At 40.5% G+C, this 17904-nt stretch overlaps 1 protein-coding gene across 2 annotated transcripts; it reads left to right on the forward strand.

Annotated features, from left to right (window-relative positions):
• The first annotated feature begins 16 nt into the window (after window positions 1-16).
• Window positions 17-17475, forward strand: LOC139199681 (tripartite motif-containing protein 3-like). Of its 2 annotated transcripts, XM_070828779.1 has the most exons (14): window positions 17-399; window positions 2354-2484; window positions 11201-11374; window positions 12129-12369; window positions 12564-12715; window positions 12850-13030; window positions 13146-13875; window positions 14147-14250; window positions 14338-14505; window positions 14598-14766; window positions 15329-15388; window positions 15634-15704; window positions 16248-16388; window positions 16488-17475. In XM_070828779.1, the coding sequence occupies exons 3-14, from the start codon at window positions 11229-11231 to the stop codon at window positions 16638-16640; spliced, it is 2316 nt and encodes a 771-aa protein (XP_070684880.1). In that variant the 5' UTR covers window positions 17-399; window positions 2354-2484; window positions 11201-11228; the 3' UTR covers window positions 16641-17475. The 2 variants fall into 2 exon arrangements, with proteins under 2 accessions (XP_070684880.1, XP_070684879.1); XM_070828778.1 differs by lacking the exon at window positions 17-399 and having other exon boundaries at window positions 2105-2484.
• The last annotated feature ends 429 nt before the right edge of the window (window positions 17476-17904 follow it).

Consider the following 17904-nt stretch of genomic DNA (forward strand, 5'->3'; position numbering starts at 1 on the left):
TAGGGATATCTTGGTTTGATTGTTGTTTTGATACCATACATGCTAGAATTCAATATTGTTATTTTCTGTTTTACAATGATGATTATCTTAGTTTTTTGCATCTTTGTTTTCCTCTTCTGTTGACACAGAATCACATCTAACATGCAGAATGCTGGGGATGCTTTCAGGGTCCTGCTCAATTCAGCCATTGTTTTGGGCTTAAATGGGTCAGGGTTACAAAGGCAGCCTGTATCTGAGCAGAGCTGAACCGTGGACTATCCGTGGCAAAGTGAAGGGTGCTGATCTCAAATTAACTTGAGAAGAGATTACCGCTGTTGAAGGGACAGCACCTGGTGGCCTATCATGGAAAAGAACCAGCCTCCCTGCATTTACCCCATGCACACTCTTCGTGGCAAAAATGTGAGTTGAGTTACTGGCTTTTCTTGGCAGTTGATATCAAAGTTACAATGAGAGTGGAAAATAAATATGTATGAATACATGTGTTTACTATATACATGAATCACTGAAGTGTCCAGATAACTCTACTTTCTACATACGAGTATTTACAACTTATATTTATATTCACAAATAGAAAGTCAACCACATATTTATACAGCTCAACAATGGGATTTACTCTACGTCGTGTAATATTTGCTATTCATATTTGAAATTACATAGCAATGTTACACCTTGCAGTTCAGTTTTAGATGAAGGGGACATAAATAAAAGAGTTGGTCTTCTCATCTGAATTTGAAAATGATCCATAGAATTAATTGTTAAGAGTCTATAAAATATCATCTAAAAAAGGTACCATAATGAAACCTTTAATGTGATGAATGGCTTTAATATAGTTATTACATCAACTGTTGTGTTTATTGTATTAGGTGTGGGACCGTTAAATTGGAAAAGCCATAATATGGAGTGGCTATGTATTAGATTATTTGTATTGTCACATTATTTGTTTGAAACGTGATACACACGCTGTAACACATACGGTCTATGGTTTGATTATTATATCATCATCAATATATCACCAGGTAACTGTGGGACATGGCAGTTATTAATTGCTACAAGCAGCCATGAAGATCTTTTCTTTTTAATATATTAAATAAAAATATTGCCCCAGGAAATTTGCTACATTGTGATGATTTATTGTATGATGTTAAAATATACGATGAAATAATTAAGAATTTGGATTCTTCCATCAGTAATATGTTACAAACCATGTAATGAGCTATTTTGACTGAGTCAGTCTCAGCAGCGAGAGTTACCTCCATGTATTGTGTGACCTGCAAGCTGCTGGTGCTGCTGCTGACAGACTGCAGCAGCCATCTTGACTAAACTACGATGGAAGCAGTCTCCATGGCAACTCCACATTGCAGAATAAAACCCAGAGATGACTGTGTTTGCCTCTCACTCCAAGCCCCACCCCCAACAAACTCCCCGCTGTCTGCATCACTACAGCAGCTTCGCACAGTGCATCCACATTACAATACAGGGCCATCTTTTTTCTCCTTCATCCCTTCATTAGTCTTTACCTAGAACACCTACTAACCCATCCCCCACCCCCCCTATGAATAAACCTTGAGAGTGAATGATGCTGCATCCTTTTAGCTTGAGCTTGAGAAAATTGCTTTATTCCTCAAACACCCTTTCTTGCACTTGTATGTGTTTCATTTTCTCCCCTCTGCATACAGCCTACGTTATTATATCTATTATTATTTCCTATAGTTTCATCAAGTGCTCTGATGCCAATCCCCATACCGCCACCTGACTCCTCTCAAATAACTGTATCATCTGTACCAAGACAAGCAAGACTCCCACACTGATTGCATACACCCATCTCCCTGCCTTCCCCTGCACCCTCTCATTTCCCTGTAATCATGGACTCTATATAGTAATTAGCAATTTCCCTGCTCACCGTTATAAGTACAAGAATCTGGGGCCTCGTGAGGCAAGAGCCAACAGAATATAACATGAAGAGTGCTGCAGAAGTGTTAAGCAACTGAATTACAGTCAGTTTCAGGATTACTGCCTGCCAGTTTTATTCAGCGGTATATTCCTTTTGTCTTTATACATCAATAAGTCGTTGCATCCTAACAATTCATAGTTTAAAGGTAATAAACTCAGTCCTTTGTCCTTTTAAGGAAAATGGGCAGTATCTATGGAAGCCAAACCCCTTTGCACCAGACAGACTCTATCCTTCAGTCAGTTCCTGAGATTTCAACTTGTTTGCATATTCCCTGCCCCCTCCATATGCTATTGGATTCTGCAACTCCTCCCATCAGCCATCTGACCAATGCTGCATGCGAGCCACTCCCCTAATCTCCTCCTTTCCTTTCTCCTCTTCCTTACTGTCCCCTTCTTCTCCCAGACAGACCCTGCCCTTTCCTTTCTGTCTCCCGGTCTCTTGATTTTGTTGTAGAGCATTGGGACATTGACAATGGGAAGCTTTCTCTATGGCCTGCAATGCTGACATTCCCCTCCCTACTGCTGGGAATTCATGTGAGTACAATCTGGCCATTCACTTCTTTTTATGGTATCGTATTTCTGCTTTCTCATGTTGTTTGTGCGTTAGCCAGACTCCTAAATAATACAAAGACTCAGATGAGAGCAGATGAATAATTTATTACTCCATCTCATCAAGCATCTGTGCATTGGTTAATCATAGAGGGACACTACTTATTAACCATGATCTCCTGTTTATTGTGATGTATTTTATTTTCTATTCATCAGTCCGTAAAAATCTAAAGTAAGATCATTTATTTCAGTCTTGTTGAAGAGCAACTGTTGCACTAAAACATTGTATTGTTCTGATTCTTTATGGCTTCCTCAACCAGCCCACACACTTCTCCATTTTAGCTCCTTGGCGGCCCTGGCTGCCGGCTCTGTAGCAGGTGGGCATCACTGCTGCAGTCTGAGGGCTGGGCTCTGTAATCAAGCATACATGCTCTTTTGTTTAGAGGATTAGTGATCTTTTGTTGGTTTTCTGATCTGAATTTGTATTGGGTATCTTGCGGGGAAGCTATGTGAGCCCCATGTGAATCAGCGAATTGTTTGCTTATGTCATTCTGTGAGTCCTTGCGTTGCATTGTACTGCAGCAACAGCAACAGCCAATGCATCATTTTCCTACCTCTGGCAAAGACTGTGAGCAGATGGTTCAGTGGTTCCTTATTGATTGGTCTTTTGTTCTGGAAGATGGCTCATCTCTGTGCAGAACTACTGTATCTCAAAAGTCACATGTTAGGTAAGTGCAGCTGATGGAAATGTTTGGCTGGTTTTGCTCTGCTGGCTGCCTGCACTGGGTCACAGGGAGGTTGCAGACGGTCCTGGATGCTGTGCCTGAGGGCAGATACTTAGCAGGGAGTCTCAGATTATGTCTAGTGTTCTTAAATGAACTGGCAGCATGTGTAAGAGAACTGCATTTACAAACCAGCACACTGAATTGTGTCAATACATCTTTTTATATCTTGAAGTAATGACCAAGTGTAGGCTGTTAGGGGCAGAGTTCAAATTGTAACTTAGCTGTGATTAGATACAACCTCTGAATACAGACATGTGGCAGTAATGAAGATGTAGCTGGACCCTTCATGTTGTCAAAATCAATTCACTGTTCACCCACACAACTGATTAATTGATTGATTGATAGATTGATTAATCAGTATAGTTTGGCCCATATCTTTCATTTTCAATGTTTTAATGACTTCTCACCGTCATCTAAATGAGGCAGACGACATTAACTTTTACTGTGGTTATTTTCTTCACCAGTGCACAGACATCAAGTGATACACACCAAATAGGACTGACTTCAGTGTTATTGCTGAAATCCTTTATTTGGCTTTTCCTTTAAATTTCCAATTTGTTGTGTCAGTAATCTGAATTATTGTGTTACCACCTTTTAACCTTTATTACTTGTCATTGTAAGGTCTGTAGAAATCCAAATTTCCCACACAGAACATGAAAGACCAACCTGAACAGTAGGTATTAACCATATTGCAGTGTAACTTGCCTATCTATATATCTATAGTAAATTTGGTAATAGTTGCTACTATCTTTTATTTTGCTGCTATTTCCATTGTAAATTACTTCCCCAATAAACATTGATTATGGCTCATTTTCACACCAGGAACGGCATATGCATATTGATTAGAATTGATTGTACTCTTAAGATTGATGAAAGCCAATCATTAGACCATGTAATTTACCCTCTTTTTAAGATAGATTTTCAAGATGTCATTTTCATTAAAGTCATTCATCATTCATTAATGTCAGCATTTTCACTGGTTGGGAGCATTTTCTTGTGTCCATATATATAACATGACCTAATGAAAAAGAATGTAGTGCCAAAATCACATCAAGCTCATTAGAGCCTACATTTTGAACTTGTCATGTTATTCAAAAATTGATGGAATTTTTGCAACATGCAACACCAGTAATTCTTCATAGTACAAGTACATAGTACATGATTATTGGTAATCAAATCACCAAGGAAAACATTGACAATGTATTTGTGCAGCACATGTACAAGACATCATGTGACCATCTGAGTCACTATTTAAGATCACTCTGTAGCGCTCACTGCAGGCGGGTAAGGGTCGCAGGCAGGGGCCTGTGCTTGTGCACTGATCGACCTTTTATAAAATCTGCAGTGCATGTTTTGCCAGCAGACATACTGCCTGCATGCCGCATTGTCTTGTGCCAGCCTCTGTCATAGTGGGCTCACAGGGAGAGACACAGATGTCTCCTGAATCACTTTTTGTGTCAGTGCTGATTAGCAATTCTGCTGACTACTGTACTTGACATGATGTGGTCACTTTCCTTCATTCGTTGTCAGATCTTACCAATCTAATGTCTGCAGGCAAAGGCAGATGAGAGGAGGCTTCATTGTTATTCTTTTGAAGTACAGGAAATAACTGCACTTTATAATTACAGTCAGTTTCTATAGTACAATGTGACTAATGTAAAATACTTGGTCAGCAAATTTTGGACAGGCATTATGTAGACGTTATATATGCAAATGTATCTCTCACTCAGCCTCTACATTCATACTCAGAAAGTCAGGCAGGCATAAAATATATATAAAACACCCAGAACCCAGTTATAGATAAGATTAGCTCCATTAAAACTGTCTAACATGAAACAAACAGCAGAGGTTCAAACAATTGTTTTATGTTGAGTCTGTTTTTCTCAAAGGTCTTATACAGTATGTCCACATTCTTTTTTTCTTTCACTACGTGAAACCCAGCGTCCACTGCTATGACCGGTCTCACAGAGACTGATGCATTGGGACAGATTCCTTCATCTGATGCAGTGGAGTGTAAAGGGGAGCTTGTTAGTTTGAAGAGCAGAGGTTTCTGTGCTGTGTGAATAATGACTGATGAGTCATCACAGAGCCAGGCACCCTCAATGACCCCACAACAACCTCTTAACACTCTTCAAAACACAGAAATGTACTTTCAGAAATATGATTCTCTGGATGTTTCGTTCTCAGGTTTACATCAGCCTTGTTGTTCTAAACAGTACAAGGGCTTTTTGGATTGTTTTGGCTAGTACAAATGGGACATCGCAATCAGTCACACGTGACCTGCGGGGACAGTTACATTTTAAACAGATATTTACGGCATTGCAGATGATATGTGACATTCACAGTAACGTGGACAGAAGTTCAGATGTTTAGTTCTTAGGGTAATGTAATGAGTCCCTTTGCCAAACTTCCCTTAAAGCTCAACAAAATCTATCAGTAATGGTGAGATTATTCAAAATTAATGTAGGCTAGTTCAGCTGAGGCTGAGTGCACACACGAACAATTACTGCATGATGACACACTTGCAGGAACACAACAGATGTGGATGGAAACATAAACTACAGTCTATATTTAAACACGATCTTGACAGCACATCATTGAGGGCCAACAGTTCCTACTTCAGGTCACTGAGACTTTCGCCCATGTTTACCGGTTCACTGCATAGCTGACTGCTGAAATAAACTAATGGAAAACTCTTGTCTGAAGTCTCTTAGTTTGAAGTCCTCTCTGCTGTGACACATGCAGCAGACATTGCAGGGTACTAACAGAACTGCAAAGGATGTATTCCAAATAATCAAACACACGTACAAAAATAGTAAAACAATGATTGAATCACAGACTTAAAAGATAGATGAAGATCTAAGAAAGGTTACTCAACTCTTAGTCAAACAAAAATACTTTTTATGGCCCTTTAAGTGCAAACATCCTGGAATCCTGAATAGTCATAGCTAGGAAACAATATTAACTACAAATTACAGGCTGTTTAAAGGGCCAGTTTCCCACGTATCATTTGATTGTCAGCCTAGTATAACAGAGTGAATGGCATTTAATTTATAGTGTTCAAAGAATATGAAAATGATTCAACAGCAACATTTCTTTGTAGAGTCACTAACTCAAGATAATCCACAGATTATCACAGATAAACTGACCTTAAAGAAAATATACTTCTTTTAAATTCATATCGTTTTCTGGAAGCAAGCTGATTTATGGATAACTGAAACTATTCAAGTCACATATCACATATAAGGGATTCACACTTGAGAGGTCATATTTTGTTGGATCTTTTCTCAGAATCATATGTAATATTTCTAATAAACAATTTAAAAGGGTGGGCGAGAGAAGTAGATCATCTGTTCAGTCTGGCTTCTTGGATAATTCTTCGTGGTATGTTTTCTCATCCACAAAATATCACTCACCAATTAATCCAAAAAAGTCTTTATTTTTCTTAAATTCACTTTACAATGTAGTGAAGTGCACAAGCAGACATGAGTCATTACTTTTTGCATTATAGAGGACAGAAAGTCTTAGATTGATGGTTTGAAAGCATGGCAGCTCTCTAGTCCAAGTGCACTCTCCAACTCTCAAAGAGTATGGCCTTGACCTGCTATGAATGAAAGGTTTGTTGTGAATTGGTGCTACATACATAGAGGTCTATTGATTGATTGATTGAACTTACAACTACAAAAACAAGCAGCACTTTATAAGAGAGGCATATGGGCAGGTAGCCATGCCCATGTGCAGCAGATGAAATCCAAGCATATTAAACTGAGAGCAGTGTTTTCTTTAAATGTGAGCTCATGTTGCTGAAATCCAAAAAAACCACTCATATCAGACGTCCAAGTCTTCGTGTGTTTTGCACACAAGTAACTCACCTCAAGTATGGAGTGGATTCTACAGTCTGGTCAGTGGATGAGCAATGACTGTCACTGCTTCACTGGTGGCAAAAGTGTTTGAGTAGTCTGTCAGGTCGAGTTTATGTGCTTTTTTATGAGGCATTTGCTTCAATTGAGATTTGAGTTGACTGGGCGTGATTGTGTCATCAGAGTCTGGGAGACACTGTAATCCAGATGGCAGACACGGCCTGACCCTGCAGGAGGACATTAAGCCACTTAACTGTAATACAGGGTGAGAGTGGCAAGAGATGCTTTGCAGTCAAACAGCTGAATTTCCAAACAACATTCACATTTGGTGGATTTTTCTGTAGGCGTCATGTTTGAGTGTGACAGATAAAGTAGAAATTAAAGGCATTTGCATACTGACTTTGATAGCTGACCTCATCAGTATGATGTGCTGACCATGCAGTTCCCTTGACGGAGCTGTGAAGAGGATCTAGTCGCTGCTTCAAACATTACAGTGTACTGCATATGTGGATGGCTAGTTTGTACTGTCACTATTGAATGAATGAATGAATGTGTTATTTTTGTATCTGGTCATTTGAATGACGCAGCCCTTATGGAATTATTCAGACATGTTACCTAAAAACAAAACAAACATTCTGGCATGTTAACCCACCATCATCTAACCGCACATTAAATCATCCAAACATAAACATAACCATAAATCTCTCACAAATAATGATCCATGAGATATCCCCAAAATGGAAAAACAAATATACAAACACAGCACAAGGCACAATAAGCAAAACTAAAAACAAAAACTGCTGCATTTCTAATATTTCTATCAGAGCTATTTTCAATATCTGAGCTCACGGATTACTTCTGCTATTTTTAGATTAATCAGTCTTATTTGGAAGATTTGACTATATTTGGAATAACTTCAGAACCCTTTAGAGCTTTGCAACAAAGACTTGGAAAGTTGTGTATTTAAACCATCTGCAGTGATTTAATTGACTTGTTTTTGTCTTCTCTGCAGTTTTTGCATGTTATCCAGCTTTTCTCTAAGCATATGAACAACTACACATAGCTGCTGTCAGGGAGAGACTGTTTTTAAAGAAAGGCCCTCTGCCTGTGGTGAGGCAAGTAGGAGGAACTGAGCTGAGGAGAGAGCGGATGGGCAGGGAGGAAGGGGAGGGAAGGGAAGGTGGGGGGAGGCTGTTGCAACCCTGAAGGCAGCGGCCAGCCAGCCGAGAGGGGAGGAGCCTTAGGGCTTTGGCTCCTCAAGCTTCCTCTTGATGTCATCGTTCAGCTGCTGCAGTTCAGAGTCCATGTGAAGGGAAGACAGCCCAAAGAGGGGAGGGCTCTTGAGGGGAGACAAGTCAAGGGGAGGAGGGGTAGTCAGAAAAGGGTCGGGGAAGGGCTGGTTGTGCGGACAGTGAAAGGACTCGGCAGAGCTCCTTAGTCAGTAGGCCTTGTAATCACTTGGCAAGGAACAACAATGGAGCCTGCATGCCTCAGAAAATCCCCATCTGCAAGACGTCTGTGGTTCAAATCAGGGCTGCTGATGCTATGAGTGCATTTTTGTGGTTGAGAGAGAGAGAAGAGAAAAAGGAGAGGACAATGGGCTGGAAAAGGAAAAGAGATGAAGGGAGGGGAAGAGATGTGGGGTGGTGGGCTGTGGGCAAAGCTGGAATGCCATTGTTAGAGCTCGCTGCTCTGTGTTTCAGAGAGGGACAGCTGTCTCTGAGGCCCGCTTGTTCATGTGAGACAGGCAACCCAGTTTGCCGTGAATTTTCCCCCATCTCTCCAAAGACAGACAGACAGGTGGTGCCTGAACTCAGCCAGCTGGGAGTCAAGGGAAGGAACAAGGAGGAATTTGGGGAGTGGTGTTTTAAAGCTTCCTCTTTCCTTTCGTTACTCTCAAAGAAACAGGGCCTAGCTATATTTGTCAAGACACTGTTTAGAGCTGAAAGTCAGAGAGGGAAGCTTTAGCTCTTGATGCTAGCTGATGTGCAGGCCTGATAGTTAGCCCCATCCCAGGTCACACTGAGAGAGCATTTGTGTAGATGCAAGAAAAGAAGGAGAAATTACAAGTTCTGCTGTTGGACCAGTGCATGAAAGATGAGGCAAGCTTAAAGAACTGTGCAGCCATATGGCTGAGGCACATGAAGAGGTGATGGATGAGTTGACATTGCTTTCTAATGAAAGGTTTGTGTCTTATTTTAGGCTCTTAACTGGGATATTAAAAAGTGCCGGTATGCAACATCAAAACTAATACTGACTCTTTCTCAGTTGAGTTGATCCAACAGATTTGGTTTGCTTGAATACTTTCTTAGCTACATGAAACCAATTCAGAGATAAAAAGTATCATCACTGTGCAATAATGTTTCACAGTTACTGGTAATGTGCTAAATTCTGATCCACAAGAATGTGTTGGGGACAAAGATAGTATCATTTTAGGTTGGCTTTTAGGTTTGTTTCTCTGCAGTTGTATGAAGTCAAGCTATGAATCTGAATGTAAATTAGTTTAGTTTTTCGTAAAGATATCTCCTAGATATCTCCTTATATCTTTTGTTCAGGAAGAGGTTTTCAGTGTTTTTCAGATATTCTTTTTTAAATGAAAGAGATTGGCACAGTGTGCTGCAAAAGATGTTAGCTTTCAATGGCATTTGTAATAAATCAGTCATATTTCACTCAGCCAACTGGATGTGCTCTTGTTTTTTGGACTGTTTGGAGTAATTTAGCATATATGACTGCACATTATATTAGACCAGCAAATGTCAAAAGAACATAATCCAACAGCATGTTACTTACTGGTGTTGCAAAGAAAATAGAAAGAAAAAAACAGTGCCAACGTAACATCCACAGTTTTATGGAGCACTACATTCCAGTCTGGGGGGGGTTGACATTTACTGTTGCATTTATTTGAAACATTGAATCGTCTTTGCAGTATTTGAGTTTTACTGTAATTCAACATGTGACAGCTCTTCATGCCACCTCTGATATGGAGACATTGTCAGACATCACTCCTTGAATTTTCTATTTATTTCATTCTATCTATTGAAATCTAGATGAAGTGGATAAAGAGCTCTCATTCAAGAGGCGTACCTCAAGGTTTTTAGAGGATGCTTCATGACAGTCGTGGACAACAACGGCAGCTACTGAAATTGTGTGGAAACCACAAGGAGCGAGTGGGTAATGATGTGGTCTCTGCAATGTTTCTAGTCAATTCCCTGATAAAAGGTGTCTTAGAACACAGGATGCACAGAGGGATTCCTAGTCTATGATTTTGTACAGCTGAATTCAACAAAAATACTTACGTATTAGTCAAATGGCTGAAATGTTCTAACATTATCATCACATAAAATAAAGATTGTTGTATTGTAAGCTGTGCTCATGGATAACTTTAAAGCAGTCTGCTAGTATTTTGGTGTTCATGTAATCCTTTATGTGCTTATATGACAGATGTACACCATGTCATTGGCACACTGAGATAATCTGTGCGTGACCCACTGATACAATTTCATGTAACAGAAACTGCCATCTGAACAGAGAGCTGGCAGTTATCCACTCATCTGGAATTCACTGAATATTATACAGCAAAAACAGTTGACATCCTGTATGGTAAAATATTGCCAGGAATTACTCAATTTGTTAACAGCATATTTATATACACATATGCCACACTTCCAACTCTGCTGTAAACACAGACATGTTGGCTCCCAGGCTGCATAGTTACCATGGCTGAAAGTTTTGCCCTGCGGTGTCACATGTATTCATTTTTCTTCCATTGCATTAACTTGATTAGAATTTTCACTTATAAAGTCAAACAGCCTCTGGATATGCGGGTGTTTGTGAAAAAGAAGCTCATCCTACTGACACAGTTTCATAAGGGAGGAAGAGCATAAAATGCCAGCAGACACAGGACTTGGATGAGGTTTTATAATGTCAACAGCATTATGACTCATTTCTTCCTTTGCTCATGCTGAGGGTAAGCGAATACGCCCTCCTCACTCTGCTTGACTGTTTCCTCGAGGCTTTCTTGACCTTTCTCCTGTTTCCTTCTCCCTGTGTGTGCAGGTTAAGTGTTCCTTGTGCCCCCCTTTGAATGTTCATCACTATGGCTAAGCGTGAGACTGGCAACACCAGCCCTGTGGTCAGGCAGATAGACAAGCAGTTCCTGGTCTGCAGCATTTGTTTGGACCATTATCACAACCCCAAGGTCCTGCCCTGCCTGCATACCTTCTGTGAAAAGTAAGCTCTGAGTCAGCCAATCCCACATTATTGTACAGCACCTTTCATACTGTGCGGTTCAAATTTCTTTTCAGGTGACTGACAAACTAATAAAAATGATTTGTCAGTACAAAGATAAACAGTTAGACAGTGGGTGATAATTAAAGATAAAAACAAACATGCAGATCTAATAAGAGCCACAACACATTTGAAGCCAGATTGAAAAATAAGACAGCTCTTTACTGGGGCAAGATGTATTAGAATTTATGTGTTCGTTAATATGGTTATTTTCTAAAATGCTCAAATATAAATAGTTTAGTGCATTATAATGTTTTTTGTATTCCCTCTGCCCGTATTAGGTTCTTTAACAAGGATGCGTGAAAGGCATGTTTACATACAAATTATGTGTAATGGCCCCAAAATACACCACTTAAGCTAACTATTCTCATCATTGTGGCTTCTGCATGATGTAAGGCACCAACCACTCTGAGTTTAGCCACAAGAAAACAGACAGCACTCTTTATGGCAGAGCATTGTTGGCAGCAAGCAGTGAGTTCTATAGTTCTATAGTTGCTCCCTCATGGTGCAGAAAGTACAGTTAGTTAAATAATTTGATGCTCTCTGTTGTGCCTAATAAAAGGAACAGAATCTTAATGTCTTCTGAGCAAGACTAAAAAAAAGTTTTGCATTATTAGACCATGCTGATCCTGGAATATGTACAAAATTGCAGCCCCAGCCCTCTAATTAATTTGTTTTACATCTTGTCACTGTGTAGATGTCTGCAGAACTACATCCCTCCCCAGTCTTTGACGCTTTCCTGCCCAGTATGCAGACAGACCTCCATCTTGCCAGAGAAGGGTGTGGCAGCCCTGCAGAACAACTTCTTCATCACAAACCTAATGGAGGTGTTACAGCGAGACCCCGAGTGCAGCCGACCTGAGGCCTGTAATGTTCTTGAGTCTGCCAGTGCAGCTACAGCCTGTCAGCCCCTCTCTTGCCCCAACCACGAGGGCAAGGTAAGCTAAAAGAAAAGCACAGAGGTTGTTATAAAGTAGGTCTATCAGAGGTCAATTGCAAGTTCATGATTACACAGTGTGCTGTTGTCTCTTATAAAAAATTCGTTTTCTTATCTGCGGTAGAATGTTTAAGCAAATTTACCGTATGCAAATATGATGTTCAGTTGTCTCCTGCTCCACTGCGCCATCTGCAGGTGATGGAGTTTTACTGCGAGTCATGTGAAACAGCCATGTGTCTGGAGTGTACTGAGGGAGAACACAGGGAACATGTGACAGTTCCTCTGAAAGATGTGCTGGAACAGCACAAGTTGGCACTTAAAAATCAACTGGATGCTGTGCGCAACAGGTACAATTACTGATTTTCAATGTCATAATGGATTATGTGATTGTATTTGGAATATCTTTGTAGTGCTGGAAAGGTAAAGAATGCCAGTTTGAAAACTTTATTCTGTGTTCATCTGCTTTGCTTTCTTCTGTCAGACTACCTCAGCTGACGGCTGCCATTGAGCTTGTAAATGAGATCTCCAAACAGCTTACAGAGAGGAAAAATGCGGCAGTGACTGAAATCAGTAACACTTTCGATGACCTGGAGAAGGCCTTACATCAACGCAAGACCGCTCTCATTACAGAGGTGGAAAACATCTGCAGCACCAAGCAGAAGGTCAGGTCTTTGTCATTTTTTTCTTTTAACGGGAGAGAATGAAAAATTGCTGTGATGTGCCACAGGCTAGTTGACATCAGCACCACTGACTGTCTGTCTCTTTGTGATTTCTTAGGTGCTTCAAGCCCAGCTGACCTCTTTGCTTCAGGGCAAAGAGAACATTCAAAGCAGCTGTAACTTCACAGAGCAGGCCCTGAGCCATGGCAGCGCCACTGAGGTCCTGCTGGTCCAGAAACAGATGGGTGAGCGGGTCAGTGCCCTGGCGCGACACACCTTTCCTGAGCATCCCCATGACAATGGACATCTGGAATGCCAGGTAGAGACAGATGGACTGAGGCGCTCCATCCAGAACCTTGGAGTCCTGATCACAACCGGAGCTGTAGGCCATACTAGTGTTGCCACCGGTGAAGGCCTGCGGCATGCACTGGTCAGCCAGCACACTTCTGTCACAGTCACTACTAAAGACAAAGATGGAGAGCTAGTGAAGACTGGTAATGCTGCTCTGAGGGCAGAGATTGTCTCTGCAGATGGAGTGTGCACTGAAGCTGAGGTGGTGGACAACAAGAACGGCACCTATGAGGTTGGATATACAATCCGCTCAGAGGGAGAATTCACCTTCTCTTTGCTGCTATACGAACAGCCTGTGAGGGGGAGTCCGTTCCGTTTGCGTGCTGTTAAGCCGTCAGATGTCCTGCAGTCACCAGATGATGTGAAGAGAAGAGTGAAGTCCCCAAGTGGAGGAGGAGGTCATGTTCGACAGAAGGCTGTGCGCAGGCCATCCAGCATGTACAGCACCACCAAGAAAAAGGAAAACCCAATAGAGGATGAGCTGATCTACAGAGTGGGTGGGTGAATAACTTAACTGCTGTAGATTATGGTAACTGCTGACTGAGCTGTATGATGTATTTTCCCAGAGCACACACTCAGTCATATCTCTGGATGATTTGACTAGCTGATGATAAGGAGCATTAAGTTTTAGACCTCTATTGCTTCCTCTGTTTCCCAGTAAAAGCTAAAGAATTGGATATTCTAAGCAAAGTACAGCAGAATCCATATATACATTATTTTTACACATGCATAGTGCTGAAGAAGCCTGATGTCTTGTTGATATGACAGGAACAAGAGGGCGAGATAAAGGAGAATTCACTAACCTACAAGGCATTTCAACCTCCAGTAATGGACGGATTGTGGTGGCAGACAGCAACAACCAGTGTATACAGGTCAGTGTCTATCATGTTTCAGCTTATTTCATGTCATTGAGGTTTATTTCATTGTTCAGGTTTTGGAATAATATCCTCTTTTTTTAGGTATTCTCCAATGACGGCCAGTTTAAGATGAGGTTTGGGGTTAGAGGTCGTTCCCCGGGGCAGCTGCAGCGCCCCACAGGGGTCACCGTGGACGTGAATGGTGACATAATTGTAGCAGACTATGACAACAGATGGATTAGCATCTTCTCATCAGATGGCAAGTTCAAGGTGAATGGTCTTAGCTTGGTAAAAATGTTTTCACTGCACACGTTCAAAGTTTTCCACTGAATGACCACACTGTCGCCTTGTGGATGTCACAGAACAAAATTGGGGCTGGAAGACTGATGGGACCCAAAGGTGTGGCTGTGGATAAGAATGGACACATCATCACGGTTGATAATAAGGCCTGCTGTGTCTTTATCTTCCAATCAAATGGGAAACTGGTGACAAAGTTCGGAGCCAGAGGAACATCAGACAGACACTTTGCAGGTATTGTTTAGTATGTATTACAAGTGCCTATGATCATTTCATTAATGATGACTCTTGCAGGAAGACGAGATGCACACTGAACGATCCTTCACGTCTCAGGGCATGTTGTTGGGCCAGATTTACAGATTTTATTGATTTCATACTGTACAGGAATGATGATTTGTTCAAATCTCATTTGAGCATGTTTCTATACACCCTTTATTTTGGAGTCTAAAGTAAGCATATGTAGCTGCTTGTGTAATTATAGACATCACAGTCAATGACTCTTTATTGTTGCCTTGATAATCTTGTACTGTAAACAGGCATCTGATCATCATAGTACAAGATTAAGCTGTAAAGAGGCAAAAATGATTGCACACTAATGCATGGAAAATGTGATGGTTGTCTTCCTGTCTGTGCCTCTCATTCAATTTTTTGGGGAACAAACAGTACTGCTGATAGGATTTGCGTGCATTAGTGAAATCCCTCATTGATGTGGCATCAGACAGCAGTACTCAAACAGTTGAAACTCACTCGCTACTTTTAATTTAATTTCTCACTTGGACCTTTTCTCTTCTTTTAGAAAAAAGTGGTGCAAACATTGCACTGGAACAAAAGCTTAGTAAATCTGGCCCTGTTTTCAGTAAGTAATTAATTCCCTTTGAATGTCAACTGAGAAAATAAATCATTGTTCATTTTACATGTTGATGCGTCACCTCTGTCTTGTCTCGCGCATTGTCCCACGTCAACTCTCAGAGTCTATGTGATAACTGTGTGTCTTGTTTTGAAAGTCCAAAAATAGTGTGGAACTTCCTCTCGTATGTTGAAAGCACTGGATGACTCATCTTTCCTCTCTTTCCCTCTCTGTCTCTCCTCTGCTGCTTCCAGGTCCTCACTTTGTGGCTGTAAATAACAAAAATGAAATTGTGGTAACAGACTTTCATAACCATTCAGTCAAGGTATGGCTTGTTGCAAGTATGTGCTTGCATTCTTTATTATAGTAAACCTACACTGGTAGTACTGTGAATAAATGCTTACAGGAGAAATACCTATATATGAACTTGCCAAAGCTACAGCAGACCTGTTCACCACTGTATCTGCTTTGTAGTGCCTCCCTTTTTCAGTAGTTCTGTAATCTGAAGTGCTGGGGCACTGATAAAGGGGGATGTTTCATTCTTTTTCTCCCACAATTAGGCTGCTAGTCTCTTTCATAGGTGTATATAAAACAGTACAACTAAAAAGCTATTTAAAATGATGCATTTTCAATGAAAAGAGAAAAGGTAGAATCAACCAAACAACAGAAAACACAAAAATAAGAACATAGCTGATTTTACAAATTAAAAGGTAAACAGCTTGGTAAACAACATTGTGGCTGAGTGGCTGTGTTGTTTTAAATAATGTCAGCAATATTCTTTGAATCCTATTTTATAAGCATGTTTTTATGATGACCTCCAGCACAGTGTCATTCTTCCATTCTCTTTCCTCTTTAATCCTCCCTGCAGGTGTATAATGCAGATGGGGAGTTCCTGTTTAAATTTGGCTCTCATGGAGAGGGCAACGGCCAGTTCAACGCTCCAACAGGCGTGGCTGTGGATGCCAATGGAAATATCATTGTTGCTGATTGGGGCAACAGTCGCATCCAGGTTGGCAAAAGAAAACTACATTGAATTGAGTGCAGAGAGCCAATTTTTAAGTACATCACCAACTTACCCAACCTTTTCCTCTGTGCTGTATCTAACCAGGTGTTCGACAGCTCAGGGTCCTTCTTGTCCTACATCAACACATCAGCGGACCCCCTTTATGGCCCCCAGGGCCTCGCCCTCACATCTGATGGTCATGTGGCAGTGGCAGACTCTGGGAACCACTGCTTCAAGGTCTACCGCTACCTGCAGTAGAGATCTGAGACAGTCATCCTCACCATAGCAAGCACTGACAACGACACAACCAATGTATTCCACAGGGTGCAATGACTTTTCCAATACAGCCTTTTGATGTGCACATCAGCTGATCTCCCGGATATTATTAAGTGTCTGAAGCTAGGTTTACACTCCTTATGATGTGTATTGAAGGTTGTTTTTAAAGTTGGGTAATGTAGCATCCTTGGGACAAGTAATGGACATAAAGCAATTGGTTTTAGAGCCTGACGATTGTATTATTAAACCACACTTTCTGTGAGACCAGACAGGGTAGGAGATAGATTGAAGTATTTAATGAGCCATAACTTGTCCAAATGCATGAAGTTTTATTTTATCTTAATGGCTAGGCAACAACACCGTGTAGCCATCAGTTGCTTTTCTCATGAACTAGTTAATGCTTACAGTGAAATGAACAGTGCTACGCTTCTCCAGCAATGAAATGTAAAATTTCTCATTTACTGACATCTTACATAAAAATGTCACCACCATCTGTGCATTGATTTGCTGTATGTACTGTACATACATAAATGTATATTGTGTATATTAGATCACTCTGTATGTGTGTACTATGATTTTGAAACGCACAGCCTTTTGGCTATTCAGAGAGCAGCAGTCAAGGTTTCCAGGATTTTAAAAAAATGTGTGTATGGCAGCTGTTAAAAAGTGTGCTTTTTAAACATACCCAGCACATGCTTAAAAGAAGAAGAGTGTCATATTTATTGCTAATGTAAGCAGCACAATAATCAATTTTGTTAATATGTGTTGTTTTAAAGGGAAAAAACAAAATTAAAAAATGCTAATTTATTTTATTTTATACACTAGCTCAGCATTTACAAATTATTTTTCTAAATTGATGTGCTTTCTCTTTTACTTTTTCTTTGGAGCTTCACACTTTATCCCGTTCCTTTAAAGGTAAATTTCATTTTCAAATTTTCACATAAAAGCAGAATTCAGTATTCCCCTACATCTGGAAAATTTAGATCAATGTTTGTGAATCGGAGCAGCTCTTTTCCAAAGCTTTGAACCCACCTTTGTTCTCATTTGGGATGCCATCAAAAAAACTTTTCTCTGTTCACAATTACTTGCTGATTACTTGCAGATATGGGCTCATAAAATTATTATTTTGCCTTTAACAATTAAAGAGCTTTATTACATTACATTACAGTGCTAAAAGTCATAAGTCAGACAGAATACACATATCTCAGGAAATCCATCCAAATTAGATCACCATGTCAATGGAACA

The sequence above is a fragment of the Pempheris klunzingeri genome, chromosome 4, assembly GCF_042242105.1.
Source record: "Pempheris klunzingeri isolate RE-2024b chromosome 4, fPemKlu1.hap1, whole genome shotgun sequence".
Taxonomy (NCBI): Eukaryota; Metazoa; Chordata; class Actinopteri; order Acropomatiformes; family Pempheridae; genus Pempheris; species Pempheris klunzingeri.